This window comes from Macaca mulatta, chromosome 2, assembly GCF_049350105.2.
Source record: "Macaca mulatta isolate MMU2019108-1 chromosome 2, T2T-MMU8v2.0, whole genome shotgun sequence".
Lineage (NCBI taxonomy): Eukaryota > Metazoa > Chordata > Mammalia > Primates > Cercopithecidae > Macaca > Macaca mulatta.
In genome coordinates, this window is record NC_133407.1 from 185,792,902 (window position 1) to 185,817,334 (window position 24,433).

At 33.7% G+C, this 24,433-nt stretch overlaps 2 protein-coding genes across 2 annotated transcripts in view; both read right to left on the bottom strand.

Annotated features, from left to right (window-relative positions):
- The window catches only part of CRYBG3 (crystallin beta-gamma domain containing 3), a 532,216-nt gene that overhangs the window by 329,726 nt on the left and 178,057 nt on the right, over positions 1 to 24,433 (bottom strand). The gene's annotated exons all lie outside the window — the stretch shown is intronic.
- The window catches only part of EPHA6 (EPH receptor A6), a 927,196-nt gene that overhangs the window by 131,928 nt on the left and 770,835 nt on the right, over positions 1 to 24,433 (bottom strand). Inside the window, exons 12-13 of the mRNA XM_015129296.3 lie at positions 17,558 to 17,683; positions 662 to 723 (exon numbers count right to left, since the gene is read on the bottom strand). Of these exons, the coding sequence (XP_014984782.2) occupies positions 662 to 723; positions 17,558 to 17,683 (188 nt within the window). The remainder of the gene's footprint in view (positions 1 to 661; positions 724 to 17,557; positions 17,684 to 24,433) is intronic.

The window sequence follows — 24,433 nt, forward strand, 5'->3', positions numbered from 1 at the left end:
ATGTATTATAAATATACCTTGAAATATAACTTCCTGGTGCCTTCTCAGTTTGTGTTTGTATCACTATCTATAATAAATTACTTCTTGTACGTACTATACTTTTAAGGATAAATCACTTTAAAAATAATGTTTTTGTAAAAGAAATCTCTGCTAAAGAAGTTTTATTCCTCCTCCTTTTGTTTTCTGAATAGTCAGCCAAATGAACTGAAGAAGGACAAAGTTAATAGAACATTTTCTGAAATGAACTTGAGTCACTGTTGGTACATACAGATCAGTTAAGGAGTTCAGCATTATAGATATAGATAATGCATACAGTATCGTACTACATAGTTAAATGTGATAAAGCAAAATTAATGACTGTGAGGCAACTGAGTTTCATTTCATCTTTCTTCATGATAACATTATTTGGTATACACACACACACACACATATAGCAAGTGATTTTATAGGAGAAATCAATTATATTATTGAGTGTACATCCTCCCCGCTTAGTAACACTCTAATGTATCACAGTATTAGGGAAATGCACCCTAGAGAAAACACTGCTATTCTTCACAGAAAATCCATGAATAATATTATGCAAAAATTAATTTATGATAAATGATTTAAATATAGAACTGAGAACAGCTTATTTAAATGCCATCAGAAAAGAACACCTCACCCGCAAAAAGGAGTCTAGGGATCCATTCTCCATATATTCCACCACAATCATTACTGGTCTGCCTGCAAAAGAGCAAGAGAACACACATGGATTAGGGCAATTACAAAAATATGTGCTGCAGTTAAGAGATACCCAGCTGTGGTAACTAAATTATTTGTATTTTATTAATAGGAATTTCATTTTCCAACCTGCTTCTATAAAAGTGTTCATATTATACATAGGCATCTCTATACTTCTTTATAGCATTATTTCCTTTTGAGTTCATAAAAAGGACATGAATTACAATATAAATTACAAAGGAATTAGGTACTTCTTTTCCTAAAGCCCTGCAATCACTTGTTTAGATTATGTTCTTTTTGTCCTCTAGTTTTTCCTTAGAAAACAATCAACGAGCTGAAGTAGGATTTAAGCAGTTATTATAGCTGCTTTTGCAGTTATGGTACAACTTCTAAGGCAGTGCAGCAATTTTGGCTGACTTATATTAGAGTGGGCATTTCTGAAATATTCCTAAGGCAAAGCAGAAAGGAGAAACTCATAAATTCTCTTTAAGAAATTATAAACCATCGGTCATAGTCTGATTTTAAGGGCCTTTAAGCAGAAAAATTTTAGATTGATGAATGCTACAAAGCTTGTAGGATTTGTAATAGCTCCTGATTATGTTTTCATTGGACATAGATTTGATCAACAGAGCAACGATGGCAGTACATGAAAAATAAGTAACTCTGATTTTGTAGTCTGGTACAGAAGATCAGATCAGAAACTGAACATAATTTCTTTCCTTTTTTATCATATCAATTGTTACACTGTTACAGTTCCGAATACACCTCTATTAGGTAGAATATTTGACATAAATAACTGATTTATTTCAAAGAAGTGAATGCATTTGTTCTGCCCAATTGCCCAAGTTTAAAAGATAAACTCATTTCAGATGCAGGGGAAGTGGTATTCACCTGAAAGAAGCATGTATGACATATTTAGTTTTTACTTCTGTGTTTCTCACCTCTTGTTGGCATTTTTAACTTTTCAATCTGCACTGTGCACAGGTTTTCATTATAAACACGAAGGAGATCTCGAAAGAACTGATGTGTACTATTGATGGAAATATTATATCTCATTGTAATTCATGTTCATTTTATGAACTCAAAGCCTTGTGGGTTAGAAAGGGTGACTATTATGAATTAGTACAATGTATGCAAATGCTAGACTTTACATTTGAATCTATATTTTAAATAAAGATGTGCTAAAGGTTAAATCTATTAATAAAGCTCCCAATTTATCATGCATAAAATTACAATCCAAGGAAGTTTTCCATTTGTAGTGAATATTAACCTATATTCTATAATGTTCCTCGAAGTAATTAATTTTACCCAAATATGAATAAAGAACTTTATTGGCAATTATCGAGGTCAGACGAATTGTCAGCACTCTTGTGGGCAGGGATCTAGAAGATTCAGGTTTTAAACCTTAAAGTTCATCATGAAATCTTTTATTTGGCTATACTTTCAGGGAGCTTGGGGGTAGGACATAGATAGAAACACTGAGGTAGCAAGGTGAGGAAAACAAAAGGTCATTTTTATACTTAAATATAAAAATTCTGAGTCCAATATTCCATTTTGAATGACAATGGATTCTGAATGTTAATGGGAATACTTGGGTTATTACAGTGACTGCCTGATGTCTTCTTCCCCTGCCTGCAGAGTCACAACTTTTTAATCTGTCTTGACCATTGCTGTCAGAGGAACACTTTTAGTTTTTATTGTCTTTAACAAACATTTATCCTTCCCTTAAGAATGCCAGTCTTATTAGAATAAAAAGAGCTTGCAAGCATTTCACTGGTATTGGTACATGCCATAATTATGTTTCTTGTGCAGATATGGAAATTGAGGGATAGAAAATTAAAGTACTTGTCCAAAGTCAAACAGCTGGTAAGTGGCAGTATCAAGTAGTCTGTCTCAGAGTTTGAGGTCTTAACCATTATGCTATAGGTGCCTTTCAGAAAGCATTTATAGATAAAAGCTCCAAGTCTCACCCTGTTAGTCAATTCTTTCCAGTGATGCACCTCATCTTTCCTAACTAGCCTTTGTATCCACGGCTCTACCAGTTGTTATTAGTTCTTCTATTTATTTAATCCTGTCTCCTTCTTCCTTTACTTGTGTAGTCACCTGCCAGGATAATCTCCCAATTTGCTTCTCTCTCTAATCTCACCATCTCTCCCCACTCCCTTAGAATTTATACAACACACCTCTTCCCTAAAAGTCTCTCACAGTGATCGTTCTTATAGTTTCATTTCCATCACATCTATTGTGTACACTATGACATGTTGTGCATGTTTTTATATTAAGTTGTTTTTCTTTCTTATTTTCCCATAATGCTTTGTATCCTCATTCACTGGGTTTCTCAAGGTCACTTGCCATGGACCTAATCATAGTAGGTCCTTCATGAAAACAAGTTAACTTTTCTTGATTTTATAATTCCTAAGAAACTGACTCTGGAGTATTTCAGCAGCATCTGATTTATGTGAATACACAGTACTTCGAAATTAGTTCCATCTATAACTCTTTGGGAGATACTTTAGGCAATCTTAAAATTCATCAGTGACAAGTTCTATCTTCTCATTAAGAATAATAAAGAATCAAATGAAGACTTCCCTGGTTTCCTGTGAATTAGAAGTTTTGCATTTGAACTCTTAATCTTTTGTATTTTGTGTAGTAGCATCAACTGAGAATAGCTGTTAATTGAACTAAGAATTTTTTTTTTTTTTTTAAACTACTGCTCCATCTAGCCTGTAATTTGTTTTGGTTTTCAACGGGGAAGAAGCTAGTCATACTGTGAAGATGATAAGCAACTTTATAATCCATTATTACATTTTATAATCAAGAAAATAGACAAGTACAAGGGAAATTATGGAAATTAGGATGTTAATCTTTAAATCTGTTTTAGGTGAGAGAAGTCTATTGGCAACAGTGTTTTTTGGTGTTTTCCAATATGTAAAAATTATATATTGCATTATTGTTCTTGGAAGATATATTTGGAAGTAATTTATTATCTCTTTCTAAATTTTCAAAATGTTACACCTTATTTCCCTTTGTACAATTTTAGCCAGTCACCCCTTGTGCCTCATGTCACAGAATCATCTTAGTATTTGCATCATACTAAAGTCAGTGGACAAACCAGGCTTCTTGAATTAGTCAATTCTTGAAATCCCCAGATCACTTCAAGTCTCATGTATTTGATTTAAGAGACTTTCAAAGATACTTTACAAGTCACCAAACTGAATTTCTTAGGTTTTCCTTCATAAATATCCCAGAAACGGTTATATATTTTAAATGGCATTTGAATGAAGATACTCTAAGAAATCAGTTACTGATATTCTGGAGACAATGGATTGCAAAAACCCCTTATCATACTTTTCTGTTATAGACAAGAAAAATTATTTTCTTACATTAAGACTTTAAGGGAGTATCGACCAATATATATTTTTCAAATGTTCCCTAATACTTCTGATGATTTTGATAAAGGTGGTGTGGATAAACTATATAATCATAAGACTACACTTTTCTTATGTTGTTAAAGAAAACAAAATAATTCTTTAAATGTTCCATAGATACCCTGTTTAAAGTATTTTGCCAGTGAAATCCTTTTTTTTTTTTTTTTTTGCCTCAGAGAATATTTGTGAAAAAAGAGGATAAGAGAGATTTAACATTTTCATATAAGTAATGAGTTTGTGCTGGATGTAGTATGCTCTATCAGTCTGGCAATTTCTAATGTGCAGTCAGTAAAATGAAGAATCAAAACAAATCTCAACAACCTCAAAACTCTATTCCAGTTTAGATCATTCAGTTATTTAACATTCTATCAAGTTTATATTTTGTCTACCAGTTAATAAGATTTGTGGTGATAACTTAGATTGACAGTTAGAGCGCCTGTATTTTTTCCCCCCAGTTGCAATTCAGGACTCTTTGGACCAGTTATTTAATCTATTTCTACCTTCCACGTTTCTGTTGTAGAGACAGTGAATTACAATTATAATCTCAAATGGGTTTGATAATAAATGAAATATTCTTATGCCTCCAAGGCACTCAGAAGACATGGATTATGCCATTTGAACACAGTTATATTATATTAAATCATTGTTTTTATTCACACAAGTACTCAAATTAAAGAACTATTTTCCTCTTATAGTGTTGCCTGATGATTATCAGATCACATTCAAAATACATCTCATCCTCATTCAGTTCAAATCCAAACTTTTAACATTTCCCTTGAACTTTCTTTTCCTCTAATAATCCCGTGTTCTTAAAACATCACCATCCATCTAGTTATCCAGGTTTGAAACTCTTTTGTGACAACTTCTCACTTTATTAAACCCTTTCTAGTTCATAAGTTATGAAGTTCTGTTGATTTTACATAAAATCTATTGCCACTGCCCATATTCTGCCTTTGCTTTCTCTTGCTCAATAATATTTTACTGGTTTCTTTGCTCCTATCTGGTACCCCATTGTAAGCTAACTCTTGCAAAATCATTGTTTTTGAACATTCAGTGATACAAAAAATTTTTTAAATGCCTACTAGGTAGCAAGTACTCTTCTGGGTTCTGGAGACACATCATCAGTCAATGTAAGATCTCTGCTCTCACAGGGTGTATAGTACAAAGGGCACTAGAAATAATTAAACGGCCAATTAGTAAAAAGGGCTAATGCCTCATTCCCCTATTTTAAGACTGCACTGTTTATCGCGGAATTAAAGTCTAAATTGCTTGGTAATTAAGTTCATTTACAATCTCTTCTCTACCTTCATTTCTAGTTTCACCTTTTACTTCACCCTGTTCCCATATCTCGTGTTTTTCCACTAATCAAGGAAGTGAAAGATGTCTACAAACAGAACTACAAAACACTGTTGAGATAAATCAGAAATGAAATGAATAAATGGAAAAACATTCCAAGCTCACAAACTGGAAGACCGATATCATTTAAATGGCTATACTGCCCAAAGTAATTTACAGACTCAATGATATTCCCATCAAATTACCAACCTCATTTTTCACAGAATTAGAAATAAACTATTCTAAAATTCATGTGGAACCATCAAGAACCCAGATAGCGTAGGTATCACATTATCCAACTTCAAACTATACTATAAAACAACAGTAACCAAAAGAGCAGGGTACTGGTACAAAAACAGGAAAATAGACCAATGGAAAATAATAGAGAATCCAGAAACAGCCACACACCCTAACCATCTGATCTCCGACAAAACTGACAAAACAAACAATAGTGAAAGGACTCCCTATTCAACAAATGGTGCTGAGATAACTGGCTAGCCATATGCAGAAGAATGAAACTGGACTCCTACTTTTCACCATACACAAAAATTAACCCAAGATGCATTAAAGATTTAAATGTAAGAACTCAAACTATAAAAATCATAGAAGAAAACCTAGGAAATACCCTTCTTGACTTTAGCCTGGGCAAATAATTTATGGCTCTTTTTCAATTTCTCTTGGTGATTCATAATTTCCTGAATATTACTTTACTTGTATCTTCCTCTCTTCTTTGGAAGACTGCCTTCTCATTACCTCTACTTGACAAAAATCATATACTTTTAAAACAAGCAGCTTAAATATCATCTCCATTGTAAATTCTGCTATGAATTTCTCTCTGTTTTAGGAAGTCTTGATTGTTTACTTTCTCCTCCCTTTATATCTCAATCAATTTTAGAACACTTATGGTAGAGTATTAATGTTCATAACATAGGTGTCTGTCTCCCATTCTAAAGTGGCCTTGAACTCAGGACTTAATGCCCAATTCTTCTCTGTAAGGTCGCTATCTAAGCACAGAGCTAGGCATAGAGTAGGTATTCAATTTTATATTTTTTGAATTGAATGTCAGAAGGAACACACACATATGAATGTTCTCTAAGAATAATTCCAGACCTACAAAAGATTTACTGAAATAACAGAATGGCAAATCAATAATTTTTAATCATAAATTACTTACATTATCAAAACTATTGTTGTGAAGACAGCAAAATTCAAATTTCAGCTCCACTACCTAGTAGTTGCATGATCTTAGGGAAATTATTTTAGCTCTTTCAGTTTTTGCATATATAAAATGAGAATAATATCATGTACTACATAAAATTTTTGCAATAATCAGGTGAGAAAATATATAATTAGCATAATGTTTGTCACTAAAATGTTGATGTCCATCTACTTTCCTTTCCTTTTGTGCATAGGTATGTGCTTCTGTATTGTTATGTTTGCACACTATGTCACAAAAAGTTTTAAAAAATAGAAAATTTTTATACTTTATCGCAGATTGGTATTGACATGAAAATTATTTTATCATCTTTGGCTAAGTAAAGTAAAATTATTGCTAGTTACATATTTCATATGATGCAGTAAACTTCCAGTTTTAGCACTAAAATTCTTGTGTCCCAGGCAAACTAGGATGATGGCTTACTCTATATTTTGCCTGGCCAGCACAGTACAGTTGAAGTTGTAAGATTAGAGTCACATAGCCTGATATTGGAGATGTTTTCCCTTTTGGACAAGTAACCTTTTATAACTCACTTTTCAACTCACTGTCTCTGTTTCCTCATTTGAATATTATATATTTCTCATGGGCACATTTTAATTTCCTCATTTGGTTATTATTGATTTTATTATATATAGGCATATTATTATAACCTCCTCCTTAGGGTGGTGAGATGAAAAGGATAATGTGCTTAAAACAGAGAATAGAACCCAATGCTGAACACTGAATCACCCAATAACTGCTAATTAAATGAATGACTATATGTTGAGTATTATATGTTACCTTACTGACCAGATGTTGAATCCTAAGCTAAGAAGTGGCTTGCAGAGCTAATAAGGTTCATTAATAGAATGACTAGTGTTAGTAAATTTAGGAGCTCTCTGGATGGTCTCAAAGGTCCATTTAAATCGTATATGCCTGAAATTGACAGGTTTGAAATTGCTTCAATGAACAAGATGGTTTCTCAGGGTAGAGTAAAATACTTTAAAGAGTATTTTCCTATTTTAAATAACATAATATATAGTTTCTTAACAATAACATCTGCTAAAAGTAGGTTCTTATTCTCATTAACAATCTGTGTTGTATCTTCTGCACTCTGTTTAGAGATTTTTGCTGTAACATGCTTTATGGTTAATTTAGAATTGATGTTTTTAATCTTAGAGCTATTTGAAAATCCTCAGTTTATATAGTCAGATGATTCGATTCCATTCTCCCCCCTTAATTTATGTCATTTGCTTTTCAAAATTAAGTGGTAAGCAAAATACCCTTGGAAAAATACTGAAAAAAATACTTTAGTGATAAAAGAGCTGAGCAAAAATTAGGAGAGGTGATCTGCATTTATGAAAACAGTAACATTTCTTCATCTAGATTTGTTAGAGTAAATGAAAGGTGTGAGGCTAGAGAAACAAAACATGATTTTCCTGCCAGTTCCAGAGAGCAGTGGCATGCCATCTGCATCTGTTGACCTCAGTAATATTCAGTGATGTCCTTTTTCCTACTAGAAATTACCATGTAGGCAAAAAGGTTTCTCCTTAACTAAAAGTGTCTTGTTAACAATGAAAGTTACTGCCAAATTTGCCTCATGTTGGATTGTTTTTACTATAAGATACTAACCATGCTGAAAAATTTTAATAACAAATGAGTTTTTAAGAATGTCTTTCTTGATTTTGTATTACATTCACATTTAGAAAAGTAACGGTGATATACAAATTAAAAGCATATCTTTTGAAATTATTTGTGACTTTTTGCTTTCTCAAAATTATGAAGGAAGTGGTTATGTAATAATTAATAGTTGAATTACTATTAGGTAGCAACAAAAAACACAGCAAGGAATTTTCATGTCTTAAAATACTGCATAATGTGTAAGTTCAAAACTAAATTAAATTACATAATAAATTACATATAAATAATATATGCTGCTTTAGTTCTTGGTTTTCTTCTTTAAAATCCATTTGTATAATTTAAAAATAGATACTACTCTAAATCAGCATGCAGGTAAGAATAATTTTTTATAAGTTCTTCAATATGCTAGGCACTGTTCTATGAGTTTTACATGTTTAAACTCATTTAATCCTCATATTGACCCTTGTGGCAAGTGTAATTATTAGCTCAATTAAACATGTAAGGTTACTGATGCACTGAGAGTTTAAGCAACTTGCCTAAGGACACACAGTGAGTAATTGGCAGCGCAAGGCTTAAAGCCAGGCAATCTGGCTCCAGAGTCTGAATGCTTGGCCATGTCCTTATACCTCAAAGTAATGTCTCCATTAGTAGTTTGAGGAGCATAAAGCATTACCCCAAATCTCCATGTCTTATCCTAGAAACATCCTGGAAGGGTATTATGAACCAGGCACTGTGTTGCTCCCCAGGATATTCTGTTGAGAAATTCCAGGATTTTAAAGGCCTACAAAGCTGTAAAACGCTCTATACAAAGAGGAAATATGTACTAAGGACACTGGCTGGAAAAACCTTCAGATTTTGCTTTCTCAAACATCAGTTTATGATAATAATCTTAAGGTTCCATTAAAAATAAATTTGTCTTATATTAATATTCTCAAATTTGGCTTAAAAAGACAAGGCTTAGCAGTTGAAATTTCAGTTATATAAGAGGCATATGTAAGAATATTTAAGAGCAGCAATGTGATATGCTTTTGCAAAAACTCTGGGGAAGACACTAGGGCAAGTGTTACATTCTGAATATTTTAAGAGAGTCCCTAAGCTTTCGGTAGAAAGCATCATATTTTCCAGTAGTATTTCAAATGCTATGCTTTACTTCCGGCTTGAAAAATTCTTATTATTAAATGAGTGTTCAAATATTTTGCTTTCTGCTCTTCTGTATCATTCACTGTCAAAATAAAATTATCAGAAAATTTAAAAATAAAATAAACCCCTAAACAGAACATATTTCATGTATTCTAACTATGTAGGTAATTTACAGAGTGATTTTAATTATAATGGCAAAACATTTGTTAAATAGTCATACATATGACATAATTAAACCACCGACTACTTTCCTTCCCCCTACCCCCAATGCACCAGGCAAGTTACTATTTATTTCTTAATCTTTTCTGCAACTCTTCCAAGATATTTAATTTTTAAAAAGTTCAGCTTTGATAAATGCACTCTCTGTTAAGACCTCTGTGAACAGAAATATGAAAAGCCAACACGGTGTCATAGGGCAGCTTCCACTGTGATTTGTCCTACAAAGCAAAACAATGAAGCCTAAGCCAACGCATGTTTTACAGCAGGGCTGGTCTGTCTCCATGTTAGTTCTATTCTTAAGTGGTCCAGCATCCCATGAGGGCATGTATGCTATCCTGTGTGGATCAACATGGTTCTCTGGAAAGGAAGAGCCAAGCTAAGCAGCTTAGTTTCCTATTATGTTCCCAATTAAGGTGAAAACTCACAAAACAATACCAATGAGCACAAATAGTGAATACTGATTACATGGAGACTCAACTAACTTAGAAAACCATGTAAGGATTTTCAGAATTTTTCTTTGTAAGAAGAAAATGATTCTTGAATGCATCTTTTGAAAGTGCTGATAGTTTCTTTGAATAGGACCAAAATAAATGGCACAATCTGTAATAATAAAACATGAAGATCTCTAGGGATTAGGTATGTTCTCAATGGAGAATTTAAATAGCCATATATATACATATATATATATATATAAAAATATCTATTTTTAAGATTCAAACTTATTCAAATGATATTAAGATAAAAGAAACATTTATGCTAATAAGAAGGCTTAGTTAAGGCCAAAGGCTAGAACTATTTAAAAATTCTGAAAATAGAGAAGGTAAAAAGAACAACTACTAAAAAATCTAGAGATTACTTAAAGGCTCTTTCAAGATTTTTCATGTCTTTCTGGCAGGAGAAAAATAAAAATTTTCTTTGTGCTGCTCAAGAGCTTGATATCAAATGCATCATGCAGTTTTTTTTTTAAATGCACTGCCAGTCTTACATAAAGATGATGCTCACTTATGTCAGTTAAGCCTAACTTTATATATAGAACACTGAATTCTTTAGAACCAGGGGTTCTTTGTGTGTGAACTTTAGGGTGTCCAGAGACCTCCTAAAATTGTATGTAAACACTTACATACATGATCACATGTCCATTTTCTTGGGGAAAAGAGTGAAGCCTTCATTGGATTTTCAAAATCAGGGTTGGCGAGGAAGGTTAAATAACTGCTGAGTGTTCACCTGGTTTATAATGAGGAGTCTTATTTTTGGCCAATAAATAAAGTATAACATCCAAAAAGAATCTGAGTTCATGACCTGTACCACAGTATCATAATCATCAGTCCACAGGAGTCTTTAAACTCATAAACTCTGCAATAAAGTTTTTATAAACTGAATGTCATTTGAAGGTTTAAATTATACCTTCCACTTTATATATGTTTCCATCCTGATTTTTCTTATTCCAATTGATACCTTGAACTTGCCTTCCTTAAACTCTGTATCATTTTGTAACGTACCATGTATTTCTCCTCAAGTAAACCAAAGAACCAAAGGATGATGTACACGCTCTTTGGAACCCACTGACTTTAAGCAAGAGTGAGCCACCGGAATGCAACCTCGACATTATCTGGTTAGCTCCCTTTGCATTTGTTGTAGAGTGTATCCTAAACAGACATTTTAAAATAATCCTCTAACCTAGCACCAACAGCGTTGCGAATATTTTAGAGGGGTTGTTTGGGGTTGTGTAACTAGAATGCAATCACTGATGTCACCCTCCTTTGTGCTTTGGTTTGCCGGTGTGTTCTGTTTGTCATTCCATCAGTGACCTTATCTTCTCTATCTTCTCCCCACCCCTGAAATAGCAATAATGTTGGTGTCTCACCCACACCTGGCTCAGAATCTCCATCCTAGTTTTATAACAGCTGCCGTCTGCAATGTTTTCTTCTGAAGCCTGCAGCTGCACAAATTTTAGAGGAGGAGAGTTCTCTGGGGAGAACTGTGCAGATGGGTGTTAAGTAAGGCCTGTATTGGTGTTTTTGATATCATCTAAATGGCAAGGAATAAAGAAACTAGGAGTTAGTAATCCAGATAAATACTTCATTTTTATTATATTTTATATTTTGAATGATTTATTCAGGATTTTACTTTGTATATTTAATCTAGTTTTTCTGATTTCCTTTATAAGTAGTTTTGGTTTAAGTGTGTACACACACTCACACATACATCATCTAGGGTAATTAGCAGCATTCTCAACTGCAGAAATGTCTAAAATATGTACCCTTCAATTAAAAAAGAAAATCTCCCCATTAAAAGTCTCTTACTTAAAAAGTATGCCACTGTATCTTATGTTGTATAAACTTATTACAACAAAATATTGTTAAATACAAAATATATGCTAAAGAAAAATACTTAAATATCATTGGAAGAATTTAGCCAACAGAAATTGTTTTGTCATAAGTAATTAATTTTGAAATGCCAAATTGTGAATCTAAAGAAAAGGTACTAACTTTTTAAAGAATGTCTAAAAACATGAAGAAATAAAATGATTCACTTTGATTTTTCTGAAGTACAATTTGATCATATTTAAAATGCAGATACTTTTCCACTGTTGACTTTCCTTGGCATATGGAGTTTATGCCAATTTTCCTTAGCTCAGTGTACATTTCCCCAAAGTCTGCCACCCAGTCTTATATATTTGCATTACTACTTTTCTACAGTCCTCTATATGCATCAAAACTTGATATTATTATATGCAACAGATCCTAGATTTTCTATAGCTTCAAACGTATTTATCATTCCTGGCTCATCTGCAACATCTAAGCTATATACTTTCTGAATAAAAATATTTTTTTGACTGGATAATAGTGAATGCAATATTTTCCCTGACTTCAGCCCAGATAGGATTTCACATGAAATATGGAAAGGAAAATATTGATAAACATTGTTAGTGGACTGTAAAGACATTTTAATGTTGGCTCAGGACTGCATGTCCTTTGCTATAGAAATGAAATTATTGGATATGTGGTTTACAGAAATCCGGGTTGTTAATCCATTTTCTAACATGGCTACTCAGAATAGCAGTGAGGCTGTCAAAATGTTTGGTATTTGAGTATAAGGCTCATCCAAATCTCTTTCCAATGGATAAATAAATAAATAATATTAAACATTATTATTATTATTTATTTTTTTTTTTTTGAGACAGAGTCTCGCTCTGTCGCCCAGGCTGGAGTGCAATGGCGCGATCTCGGCTCATTGCAACCTCTGCCTCCCGGGTTCAAGCAATTCTCCTGCCACAGCCTCCAAAGTAGCTGGGATTACAGGCGCCCGCCACCATGTCCTGCTAATTTTTTTTGTATTTTTAGTAGAGATGGGGTTTCACCATGTTAGCAAGGGTGGTCTGGATCTGCTCATGATCCGCCCGCCTCAGCCTCCCAAAGTGCTGGGATTACAGGCGTGAGCCACCGCGCCCAGCCCTTAAACATTATTCTTAATTATAGACTCAGTAATTGCAAATACAGTTTTTGAATACACATGTGTTCATAATTTTCCTGTTAGCTGATTCAGAGTAGCAGAGAGGAAGTCTCACGCTATCTTTGCCATTTCCTTTGCACTTAACACAAATCATAGAATGAAGAGAAGCTCAGGTAAAAATGTCAAAAGAGGTGTTACACATACAGCATTGTACCTAAAGCACAGGCAGGCAAACAGAGAGGGTACCTCAGAGAACATTTCTTCAATAACTAAAGAACTGCTACGATTAACCACGAAGGAAGTATTAGGGAGATATTCAACACTGATTTTATTCCCTCACAACCTATTTCCAAATCCCACATGTTGCCTATTTCCTAGTTCTCTCTTTTATAGACTTCTCTTACAATTGACAAAACTTGTTAGGTTAAGGTATACATTTCAGTTTGGTCTACCATCTAATCCATATCCATATACACACACACACACACACACACACACACACACATATTCCATATTTATCTCCCTGTATAGCTCTCTATATATCTATACTCCACTCTAGCATATATACATATATATCTATTCCATAGATATATATGGAATAGATACTAGTCCAACCTCAAATGTATACCTTAAACTAACATAACTCATATATACAGATATATATTCATATATACATAACTTCATTATATATATATATATATGAGTTACTTCATTAGTAAAAAAGTTATCAAGTCTCACAACTGATAGAAAACTGACAGAAAAATGTAGGCTAAAATTTTGTTGATAGAAACACATTCAATCTTAAGATGTGATTTGCTGAGTGATTAGCAGATGATAAACATGCCTTTACATCTTATAGGTAGGTCTAATTTTTGAGACATATTGTAATGGTTGCATTTTATGTAGATTTAAAACACCATATGATGTCAGATAGTTACTGCTAAGAAGTGACAAAGAAAAGTGAATTCATGAAATTTCTATGTGTTATCCATCACTATTAATGCAGAATTTTATTTTTAATGCTTTATTTTTCTCCTATCATTTGTGTATGGCAAACATCCAACTGCCAAAAATATAGTGGATTTGGGTAGAGGTGAAATCTGTCATAATGTGATCCACTAGTCTAAGACTATGTATACTCAATACTCTATGGCATATAAAAATATTCTAAAACACTTTCAAATATTATTTGACCACACAATTAAGTTAAAGAAATAACTACGTGGAGCAAAGAGAGCAAGCTTATTATTTTAGAGAATATGTCTGATAACTTAATTAAAAGAGGGACACATTCTTTTCAAGGAGGTAGAATTTGATTTAAATAGTAATAAATATAGTGGAGGAAGACTTTCCTTTAAAAATATAATTTTGGAGTTACATCATTTCTAATTTCTCTTCTCCTTCCCCATTCTCTTCTTTCCTTTACCCTCCCCTCTCTTTTCTCCTTCCTTTCCTCTCCTCTCCTCTCCTGTGATTTCCTTTTTTTCTTTTTGGAGAAAAAAGAAAATGAAGTTTTGCTTTTGTTGCCCAGACTGGAGTGCAGTGGCACCATCTCGGCTCACTGCAACCTCTATCTCCCGGGATAAAGCGATTCTCCTGCCTCAGCCTCCCAAGTAGCTGGGATTACAGGTGCCCGCCACCATGCCCGGCTAATTTTTTGTATTTTTAGTAGAGATGGCATCTCACCATGTTGGACAGGCTGGTCTCTAACTCCTGACCTCAGATGATCTACCCGCCTTGGCCTCCCAAAACTGCTGGGAAAACAGGCGTGAACCACTGAACCCGGCCTTCTGTGATTTCTTCCTGTATCAGGTGACTACTACACAAATGCATTCTGTTAATTGTGTTGATATACTTGCTATTCAATTTTCAGCTAGTACTTCCTGGTGTTTTTCTCCATCTGAAACTAAGAAGAATAACCCTTTACTTTGACCTTTTTAGAAATGAGAAACCTATAAACAGTTGACAACTGTTGCAAAAATACTAACTTCAGGCTTGTCTGCTTTCTGGGTCTCGTGATTCGATGAATCTGTTATTATGACGGTTAGTGTAAAAGTAAGTACTGTAGAAATACTGCTCTTTAAGAGCACAGTGTGAGGTGAAGCAAAAAACTATTCTACATAAGACATAGTCACGTATCTCTTTTAAATTTGATTATCATAAGTAATTGGGAGCTAAATTAGCACTAGAACAGGTGTTTACATTTCTTGACTGATAGAGAAAATGTCTTATGTGACCGTTAAAGTCGTGTGACAGATAATCAATTGGCAGAAAGTGAGTTTACTGCTGCCCGGTGGGCACCAACCTTCAGCTGAGTGTTGAAAGTGTCATGGTATGGGCCATGGGAGAAACTGCTTGCTGCCTTCAAATTGATGTCTGAAACCTGAAGGGTATTAATTCAGCTATTAGATGGCAAAGAAATACTTTAGTTGTTTTTTTAAAAAATATAACACAATAAAAACTTCTCATGATTACAGCTTCATTCCTCTTTATGCAAAATTAAAAAAAAAATCTTGGGAAATAAGCTATAGTTGAACAAGAAAGGATTAAAAAAACTTCTGAAATAGTAGCAGTCATTACCAAAAAAGTATCACACAAAATGTACAGAGATGACTTATCAAAATGATATAAGCCAGGAAAAGTGTGTTGAGTTAATTTCAGTTTGTGGAAACAGGGACAAGTTTAGATCTATAAATTTTTTATGAAGCAATTTTGTTACACCTGATTTGTATGTAAGTCATGAAAACTGAACTGAGTTTTCTCTCCTATGAAAGCTCGAGGCAAATTTGGCTTAAAGCCTAGAAGAGTAGAGTGCTAGAATGTTCTCTTAGATCCCTCTGTGGAAAGTCGTTTCTGTATGTGTTAAAGAACAGTCATCTTGCTTCTGTCATTCTCAGTAGCTAAATGACAAAGGTTTTTTGTTTTCTAACAGTGATATTGAATAATTCAAGTCACTACTAAACTTCATAATGTCATTTCTGCCAAACATATCTGACTTGACCAAAATTTGTCATTAAGAGTTAAGGGTTAGGCCATTAAACTCTATGCAATCTGCTCATCTTCTAAATTCCAATCACTGAGATATTAATTATATATGAAAGCTACATGTTTATATTTGCAGTTAACTCTGAGAGCTTGCCTTAGTTTTTTTTTTCTAATCCTTTGCAACAACATCATCAACAACAAAATTTCTGTACAACTGTTATCATTTCTGTCTCTAAGGAGAAAAAGGGCAATATAACACCCAATAAAGTGAAAATTTATAATCTTTTATCTCGTGTAATTTTGGTTTCTGCTTTTTCAGTGGTATTCTTCGCCACAAAGTATCTAACCACATCAATAAACTATCCAGTGATGAAGCTAAATGACATCAAAGCATATTTATATGCTTTAATTAAGTAGAAAAGAGTAATTGAAAGGCAAAGGAAAAATATCAGTGTATAATGGTCTTAAGATTTGTTGGTATAATTATGCTAACAAGGACAAGAAATGTGCATTGTTGGGATTTTTGCTTTTATTGGATTTCCCAGTCTTTTCAAGTGTTCAAATTACATAGCAGGCTGGGCCAGCTCTCCTGAGTACATTGACGTCATTACAATAATTTTTTAGCATTATTATTAATTATAATAAAAATCACAAGAATTATGATTTTAAAACTCCAAGAATCGACATTCAAATTCTATTTTCCTAAGACACATATAAAATGTAAAGTAAGATGGCATCCTTTAGGTACAATGAAGGAAGGCAGCTAGATATTTTACTAAATGTCAGGGAAGAAACAAATTGTAAGTATAATCATGCCATATAAAACTTGCAAAATGTTTTAGTAAATTTGAAATTGCATTTTTAAATGCTCAGTATCCTATATTTTGTTTCTCTCAGTAAAATACAGCTTTGGTGAGATTGGCATTTTTAGGGAAAAATGCATATTAATTTTTATTCTAAAAAATGTCTTTCAGGTTGCTACTTTCTGGTTTCTTCAAATCACTTTTTTCTGTAATGAAAGGATACTTTAATTAAGTCTCTATCAACTCTATGAAATTACTCTTTCTGTCAAGAACACTTAGTTTTTAATTCACTTTTCTGGCCAATTCCAAGTGGCAAAGTGTCTGAAGTCCATCCTTGCTTATTCTTGAGTTACACATTTTGGATCTGAAGCTCTAATTCTTAAGTAAAAAATTTTTTCAGAAGAGGAGGCAGCACTATGCAAATTGGGTGCTCATAGTCCAAATCCTTCTTCCACTTCCTTTGTGCCATTATCACAGCATTTGGTATTATGAATATGGTTCCTGCATTTAAGCAGTCACTTATATTTCTTTTCCACAATAAATTTAAGAAATACTCATTTTGTATTTGGGGCCTATCAACTATGACCACAGTCCTACTGCTGTATATGGTGGCAGAAAACTTCACCTGAAATACCTACCAGCAGGAATCCTGGGGGGCAAAGATCCTCCCCCTGGCACTGGATGCGGGGCCTGGATGCTATTTAAAAACCCTGCCCTCAGGAAGCTGGGGCAAAACGCCTCCACCCCAATGGCCGGGAAGGATCCTTTTAAGAGATAAAAATTGACATTAATCAAAGTCTTCTTTATGGAAAAGCATTGATCATTTACATGGAATAAAACCTAAAATCAACAAAGACATCACATTTTACAAAGAAGTTATAAAATTAAAGGGACAGAATACATTTTTACTCATAAATTTATAAAATCAACTTAGTGTCTTGAAAAGAAAGCTACTGAACTAGTTACAATCAAAGAGGGTTAGAAGCATCAGAGTGCTAGATAAAAGTACTAAACCTACATTTAGAACATAAAGCTGTGCTATGGAATAATAAAATGGATATAAATACTAGTCATTGATGTTGTTTATTTGCAGAATTCACGCCCACATGAGTTACAGGCATGCAGAAAATAGCCACGATAAGATCTGATATATGCTGCATCCACAGGAGCAGTGCTTTACTTTAGGTCTATCTCTATTACTGTTTAAAATAAGGAAAACTTTTACATCATGCAGTAATTACATATTTTTGCAACAGGGACAAGCACATTGATGTACGCAATCATTAATTTGCTATACTTTTCCATTAGGGACAAGACACGAGAGTTTGCAAAGGTAAAACCACATGCTTTTTCATTTTTAACAAGGATATTTTAAAGTAAAGAAAAAGTAAGCGGCTTGGAAATTTATCCATAAAATTATACAATGAATCATAGAATAAAAGAATGTCAGAACTAAATAACAGTGTGGAAATCATCTAGTTATAAACATTCATTTTAGATCAACAAACTGGGGCCTAAGGAGGGGAGTCACTGCCACGTGGTTGGGAGACTACCAGGACAAACTCTTCCCACCCTAGACTAAAATCAAATCATGAATACATTCTTATTTGGGAGATTGCTATCCTCTGAATATGAGTTAGAAACTTTGCACTTTGGAATAGTAACATCATAATTTGGTGTCTTAATAACCTCAAGATCCTAAAATCACTCAGAAGAAAATTTAATACACTTGCAGTATCAGTGAATGGGCATCACTGGTAACTGATATGGCCAATGAAAGGTAAAAATTGCACTAGAGCCCCCCCAACCCATCCAAAGAAAAAAACCAACAAGTTACACTGATGACTGTAAGGAATGTATTTCGTCCAGCCACTCTGAAATGCCTCAGGCTGCGCAGCTTCACATTTTCAATCCTGGGGTCTTTCCTTTCATGCTCAGATTTAGCAAGTTCTGTGTTTGTGAAGAGACCTCACACTCTGTATCTTGACACAAATTCTCCACCAAAAATAAGTTAAAATTTGAGGCTTCTTTGAACTTGGGTCAGAATTAAAGGAACTTGGTACACTATATATATCTTGCTTCCATGGAGAAAGTTATTGGTAAAGAAAAGTTCACATCTCTTAGATCTTCAGAAATGTTTTCATGAAAGAGTAAAGTTACAATGTGTATTTTAACAGGCGAGGCCCATACAGTGTGCACTGGATTACAGAAAGCTTAGAAAAAAAAAATACAGTGAATAAACTAGTTTTGTTGTTGATTCTATGGGGCCTTAGTGAAAGGGTCCTGTCAGGAAGAGCTGGAGTCCCTTAAACATTAAGAGACAGGGCGAGAATGCCAAGTGGTAAGTCAGAAAGTGCTCCCAGGTAACTTACAAGGAGTAGTGAAACAAACTTCCTTGTGAGTGCATGGAATGTTTATCATTGAACACACAGTTAACGTGTGTCTGTGTGCAATGTTTCCCACACAAGGCATTTTCCACATTGCAGTGTTTCATCATTGTCTGAAATAACACTTCTAATGAAGGTGCCTCATTGAATACCAAGTGGGGTGATCATATATTTATACAGCAGTCTCGCTTAAAGTTGCAAGAGTAATGGTATTGTTACAATAGGAAAAATAATGACGAGTGCAGATTTTATTATATGCTGTGAAAAGCTAAAATAATGCAACTTTAGCTGATTATGGATTTACTGAAGCTAAGTAATAGGAAACTCAGTTCAAGAATATTAGATCATAAAGAAAAATAATAACATAATCATGAAGAGCAAAGAAAAAATGATATAAATATGATATAAAAATGATATAAATTAAAGGAAATTTGAAGAAAAACAAAAATATGTAGAGTAGTGGCTCCAAATAATGTTAATATGTTACACATTGAGATTTTTATCTGAGTTTTTCCTGTTTTTGCCAACATTATCCAAACTGTTAACTTAGAAAAGATGCCCATTAACTTTTTGAAAGAAACTAATACAAATATTATCTTATTGCTATGATTGCATTGATTACTGTTTTTGTTGTTGTGACAGCCTGTCATAGTTAATAGCAGCTTTCATTTTCCTAAGCTTCCTGCATCATTCATAATAACTTTGCTATGTTTCTTTACCATGGGTAAAAAGGTCTTTTATCTATTATGGCATCTCTTCCTTAAGGAATTGTCATTTTTCACAGCTGAAAAAAACAAACAAAATAGAAAGACTGGCGTACACGAATATATATTCAGGTGAGATATTATGTGATAGTAATGCCTTATCATTTTTCTTCTTAAGGTCAGTTATATCAACAGAGACTGCATGAAACACTAAAAACACTAAAGTAAGTTTTCGCAATTTATTCAGGAAAAACAGCAATTCTTTGTTATAATTCCCTTGTTTCTTAATCCACCAGGTGTTAAGTTTTGGGGTTTGATATAAATTAGTTTTAGTCTGGTTTTCCCAATTGCTTAAGTTGCTAACTCTCTCTGCCTGTTTTCTTTTAACTAATTGTGGAATTTATTATTCAATGATATTGTAGCTAAAAGGTAAATGAAATCTAAAATGTGTAGCAGGAGCAATGTCCACTTCCATGAATATTTTGTTTTTAGTTACATTCCGTAGAGTATTTGTGAATATAAATTAGATTTTATATGTAATAAGAATATTCCTCTAGCTGTTACAAGTTCAAGACATAAAATGTGTCATTTCACATACACTTTTCTAAAACTCTGATTTTGATTCTCTCCTTAGTCCAGTGGTTCTCAACTTTTGTGGTAACTTTCCCAGTAGGGATAGTTGCAAATTAGGACTGAGGAAAGGCATTCCCAGTATTTAGTGAGTGGAAGGCTCAAGTTGTTGAAATACGTGGTATACTCTCTGCAAAAAAAAAAAAAAAAAAAGTCTCAAAATGCTACTAGTACCCACTGACAAACCTGTACATGAGTAAAGAATTATTTATTATTGTTTTTTTAAAAGGTTGCTAGTTAATAGGTCATGTAATGAGAGAGTGGGAAAAAAGCAGAAGCTGACATGGCCTGCATGCTTCCCTCTGGCTTGATCGACTGAGGAAGCATTCTGATTACTCAGCTGATCCGACGGTAAACTGGCCTACAGCATAACCAGTCTTCCAATCATCCTCAAATACATATATTTAACACTTAACTAGGGGTGTCCAATCTTTTGGCTTCCATGGGACGCATTAGAAGAAGAATTATCTAGGGCCACACATAAAATACACTAACACTAATGAGAGATGATGAGCTGAAAAGAAAAAAAAATAAAATAAAAAGAAAAAAATCATAATACAACCTCATAATATTTTAAGAAACTTTAGGAATTTGTGTTGGGTCACATTCAAAGCCATCCTGGGCCACGTGAGGCTCCCAGGCCACAGGTTGGACAAGCTTGAGTTAAACTCTGGGAAACAAAATATCTTTTACAATTTGATATTGTAGCCATCTCCCTTAAATAACTCTACGTTGTAAATTAAGGATCATTAAACATTTGCATATGTAACAAACCTGCGCATGTATTCCTTAATCTAAAATAAAAGTTGAAATTATAAAAATGAAAAGAAATTTTCACATGTGCTTAACAAATCAGCTCTGAAGGCAAATTGTCAAAAAAAATTTTGTGTAAAAGATAACAGGCTAACAATGAGCTTAAACTGTTTGTGCCTCAATTTCCTCATCTGTAAATTGAAAATCATAACTGACTCTAATGGGCTGTTCATGAGAATTCAATGAAGCAAATGACTATAAATATAAACCATTGTTATTATTTAACAGTCTTAGTGTTTCTTTAAAAAGAAACCTTTAAGCATAAAATTGAAATAAATTGATAAAATTTCCTAATGCAGATTCCCTCACATATATATACAAACTCCTCATAGAAAATATTTCCTTCTTTGAAGATTACATATTAATAATTTACTTTTGATGGCAAAAAGTTTAATAATAAGGATAATATCTCTATAATATAAATGTTTGATATATGACTTCTTCAAATTGTTTTCATTAGGTTGCATTTTTGCAAATACCCATTAAGATCTATGAGTAGACAATAGATACACCGATTTAACAAAAGACAGAAAATTTAGAATTGGCAATTTGAAATACGTGCACACATATATGTGTTTGAGGAGGTGCAGGAAGATTACTTGTTACTATGTTTGGTCTTCTTCTGTTACACCTTGTTCAGTAATGAGTTTACTTCATACTAGTGTTTTCCAAAATTGGGGAGGGGGGTATACCAACAGAGTGCATGGAAGATGGGCATTAGAAAGAAAATACTTAAAATTCCATTTATATTTATGCTTTTCCTCATCCTTTACTAATTACTATGTTTATGTATTTTTATAAATACATATAATAGCATACTAGTTGATACAAATAAATTATAAATAAAATATACTGATAATATCACCTGTAAAACTTGCTCAAACATTTTTATTGTTGGATGTGTGTGATCAGGGAATTTTGGTGATCACTTATCTAAGTAATAAAACAGTGAGAAAAATGCCAAAGTAAGAATGAAGCAAATAATTTACTTCAAGGGCTTGAATGATCAAGGCAAAGCTTTAATTTTACCTGGCCCAACACCATGATCCTAGAAGACAATGTTGCTTCTTACATAGTGGTGTTCAACCTTGGATATTCATTAGAAAATACATAATAAAGGCCCAAGTAAGCAAATAGAATGTGGAAAATCAATTTCTTCAACTCCTAAAATGAGTCATTCATTAACTACATTATGAAAATAAGGATGGTATCTAAAAAGAGGAGGCCACAGAAAATCACTGGGAGCACTCTTAAAATTACAGGTTCCACCCATATCATAGCAAACCTGGCCATAAATATGTAGCATTTTATGTATGTTGTGCCTGTTTGTAGTGTGATTATTATGTGAAATCAAGTTTTGAAATAAAATGAACTTCCAGTCAGACCTAAATTGTTAAATTTTGCACCAATAATATGTAAAGTGAATATTATTTTGAAATATTTTTATTTCATCCTTTATTTTATATTTTGTATGTTTTATAATAAACACAAAACAATAATAAATAAGGCAGAACATATATATGATTTACAAATGAGTATTCATACAGTGGAGAGTTTGGGCCCAAAATGTTTAATGATAGGAACATGAACAACAATTTGAAGAGGTGAAAATAGAGTGTATGCATTCAGAAGTAAGATAGTTTTCTTTCTTTTTTTTTCCTTTCTTTTTTTTTTTTGAGACGGAGTCTCATTCTGTTGCCTAGGCTTGAGTGTAGTGGGGTGATCTTGGCTCACTGCATTCTGCCTCCCGGGTTCAAGCGATTCTCCTACCTTAGCCTCCTGAGTTGCTGGGATTACAGGTGCCCGCCGCCATGTCCGGCTAATTTTTGTATTTTTAGTAGTGACAGGCTTTTACTATCTTGGCCAGGCTGGTCTCGAACTTCTGACCACAGGTGATCCGCCCACCTTGGCCTCCCAAAGTGCTGGGATTGCAGGCAAGTGCCGCCGCACCGTGCCCTTTCTTTATACTTGAGTATCCAGTATTGAGTTCTGTAACTGGCACATAGTAGCCACTCCCTTACTGTGTTTTGGATGAACTATGGTACCTCTGAGCTACAGTAAGAATAACTTCAAAGTTTAAAGATAACTTAGTCTATTGAACCTAATGCAATGCCAAGGGCTACACTCCCTAAAGAATACTCATTCCTGAAACTTCAAACGTAATCTATCTATCAATCAATCATCTATCTATCCATCGATCTACCTACCGACCTACCTACTATCTGTCTTCTCTCTCCTATCTAATTTCACTTACCCTCACTTTGTCAGACTGTGTGCTTCCTTCCACTCCTTGTGTAACTTCTATTTTCTTTCCTACATGCCTCTCTTTTTTTTCTAGTTATAGTAATTTATAACATTATACATTATTTCCTTCATTAACAGAAGTAAGACCATAAACCTGTTATGTTTGAGCAAATGCTTCTTTGTTTTCTGTGATGGTGGATGAGGTCAGAGATTCAATAAGTCTACATCGCCAGTGAGGAAGACCAGTAACAATAAGAAACATGTAATGTAAAGCATTGGAAGAATGCATCTTTTACTCCATGGAGACCTTTATTTCGCGTATCCTTAACTGATGACATGCAGTCTTGGACAGACTACGCTGCTCTGCCTACTTTGGTAAAGAAAGGATTATTACTGCCTCATTGTGATGCATGAGGTGGGACGGCTGGGAGTTCACTGTGGTTTCCTCTAATGTGACCAGAAGATGCACAGATTTGGGTTTCAATAAATGCAAGTTGAGTGAGTGGATATATAAATGATCGAATAAAAAGTGACAAATTGCTACTTAAGCAAATACTCTGCTAGGATCTAAGGAAGTACACTGCCTGCTCAACTGCTTCCTAGGCCAAGAGCAACTTTCTGTAGCTGGAAGGGAGCTAATTTTCAATCTGGCTTAGAATGTGAAAAAATAACTATTCATGAATAACTTACTAATTTATCCTTTTATCCATTCACTGACTTATCAATTTATTCCATA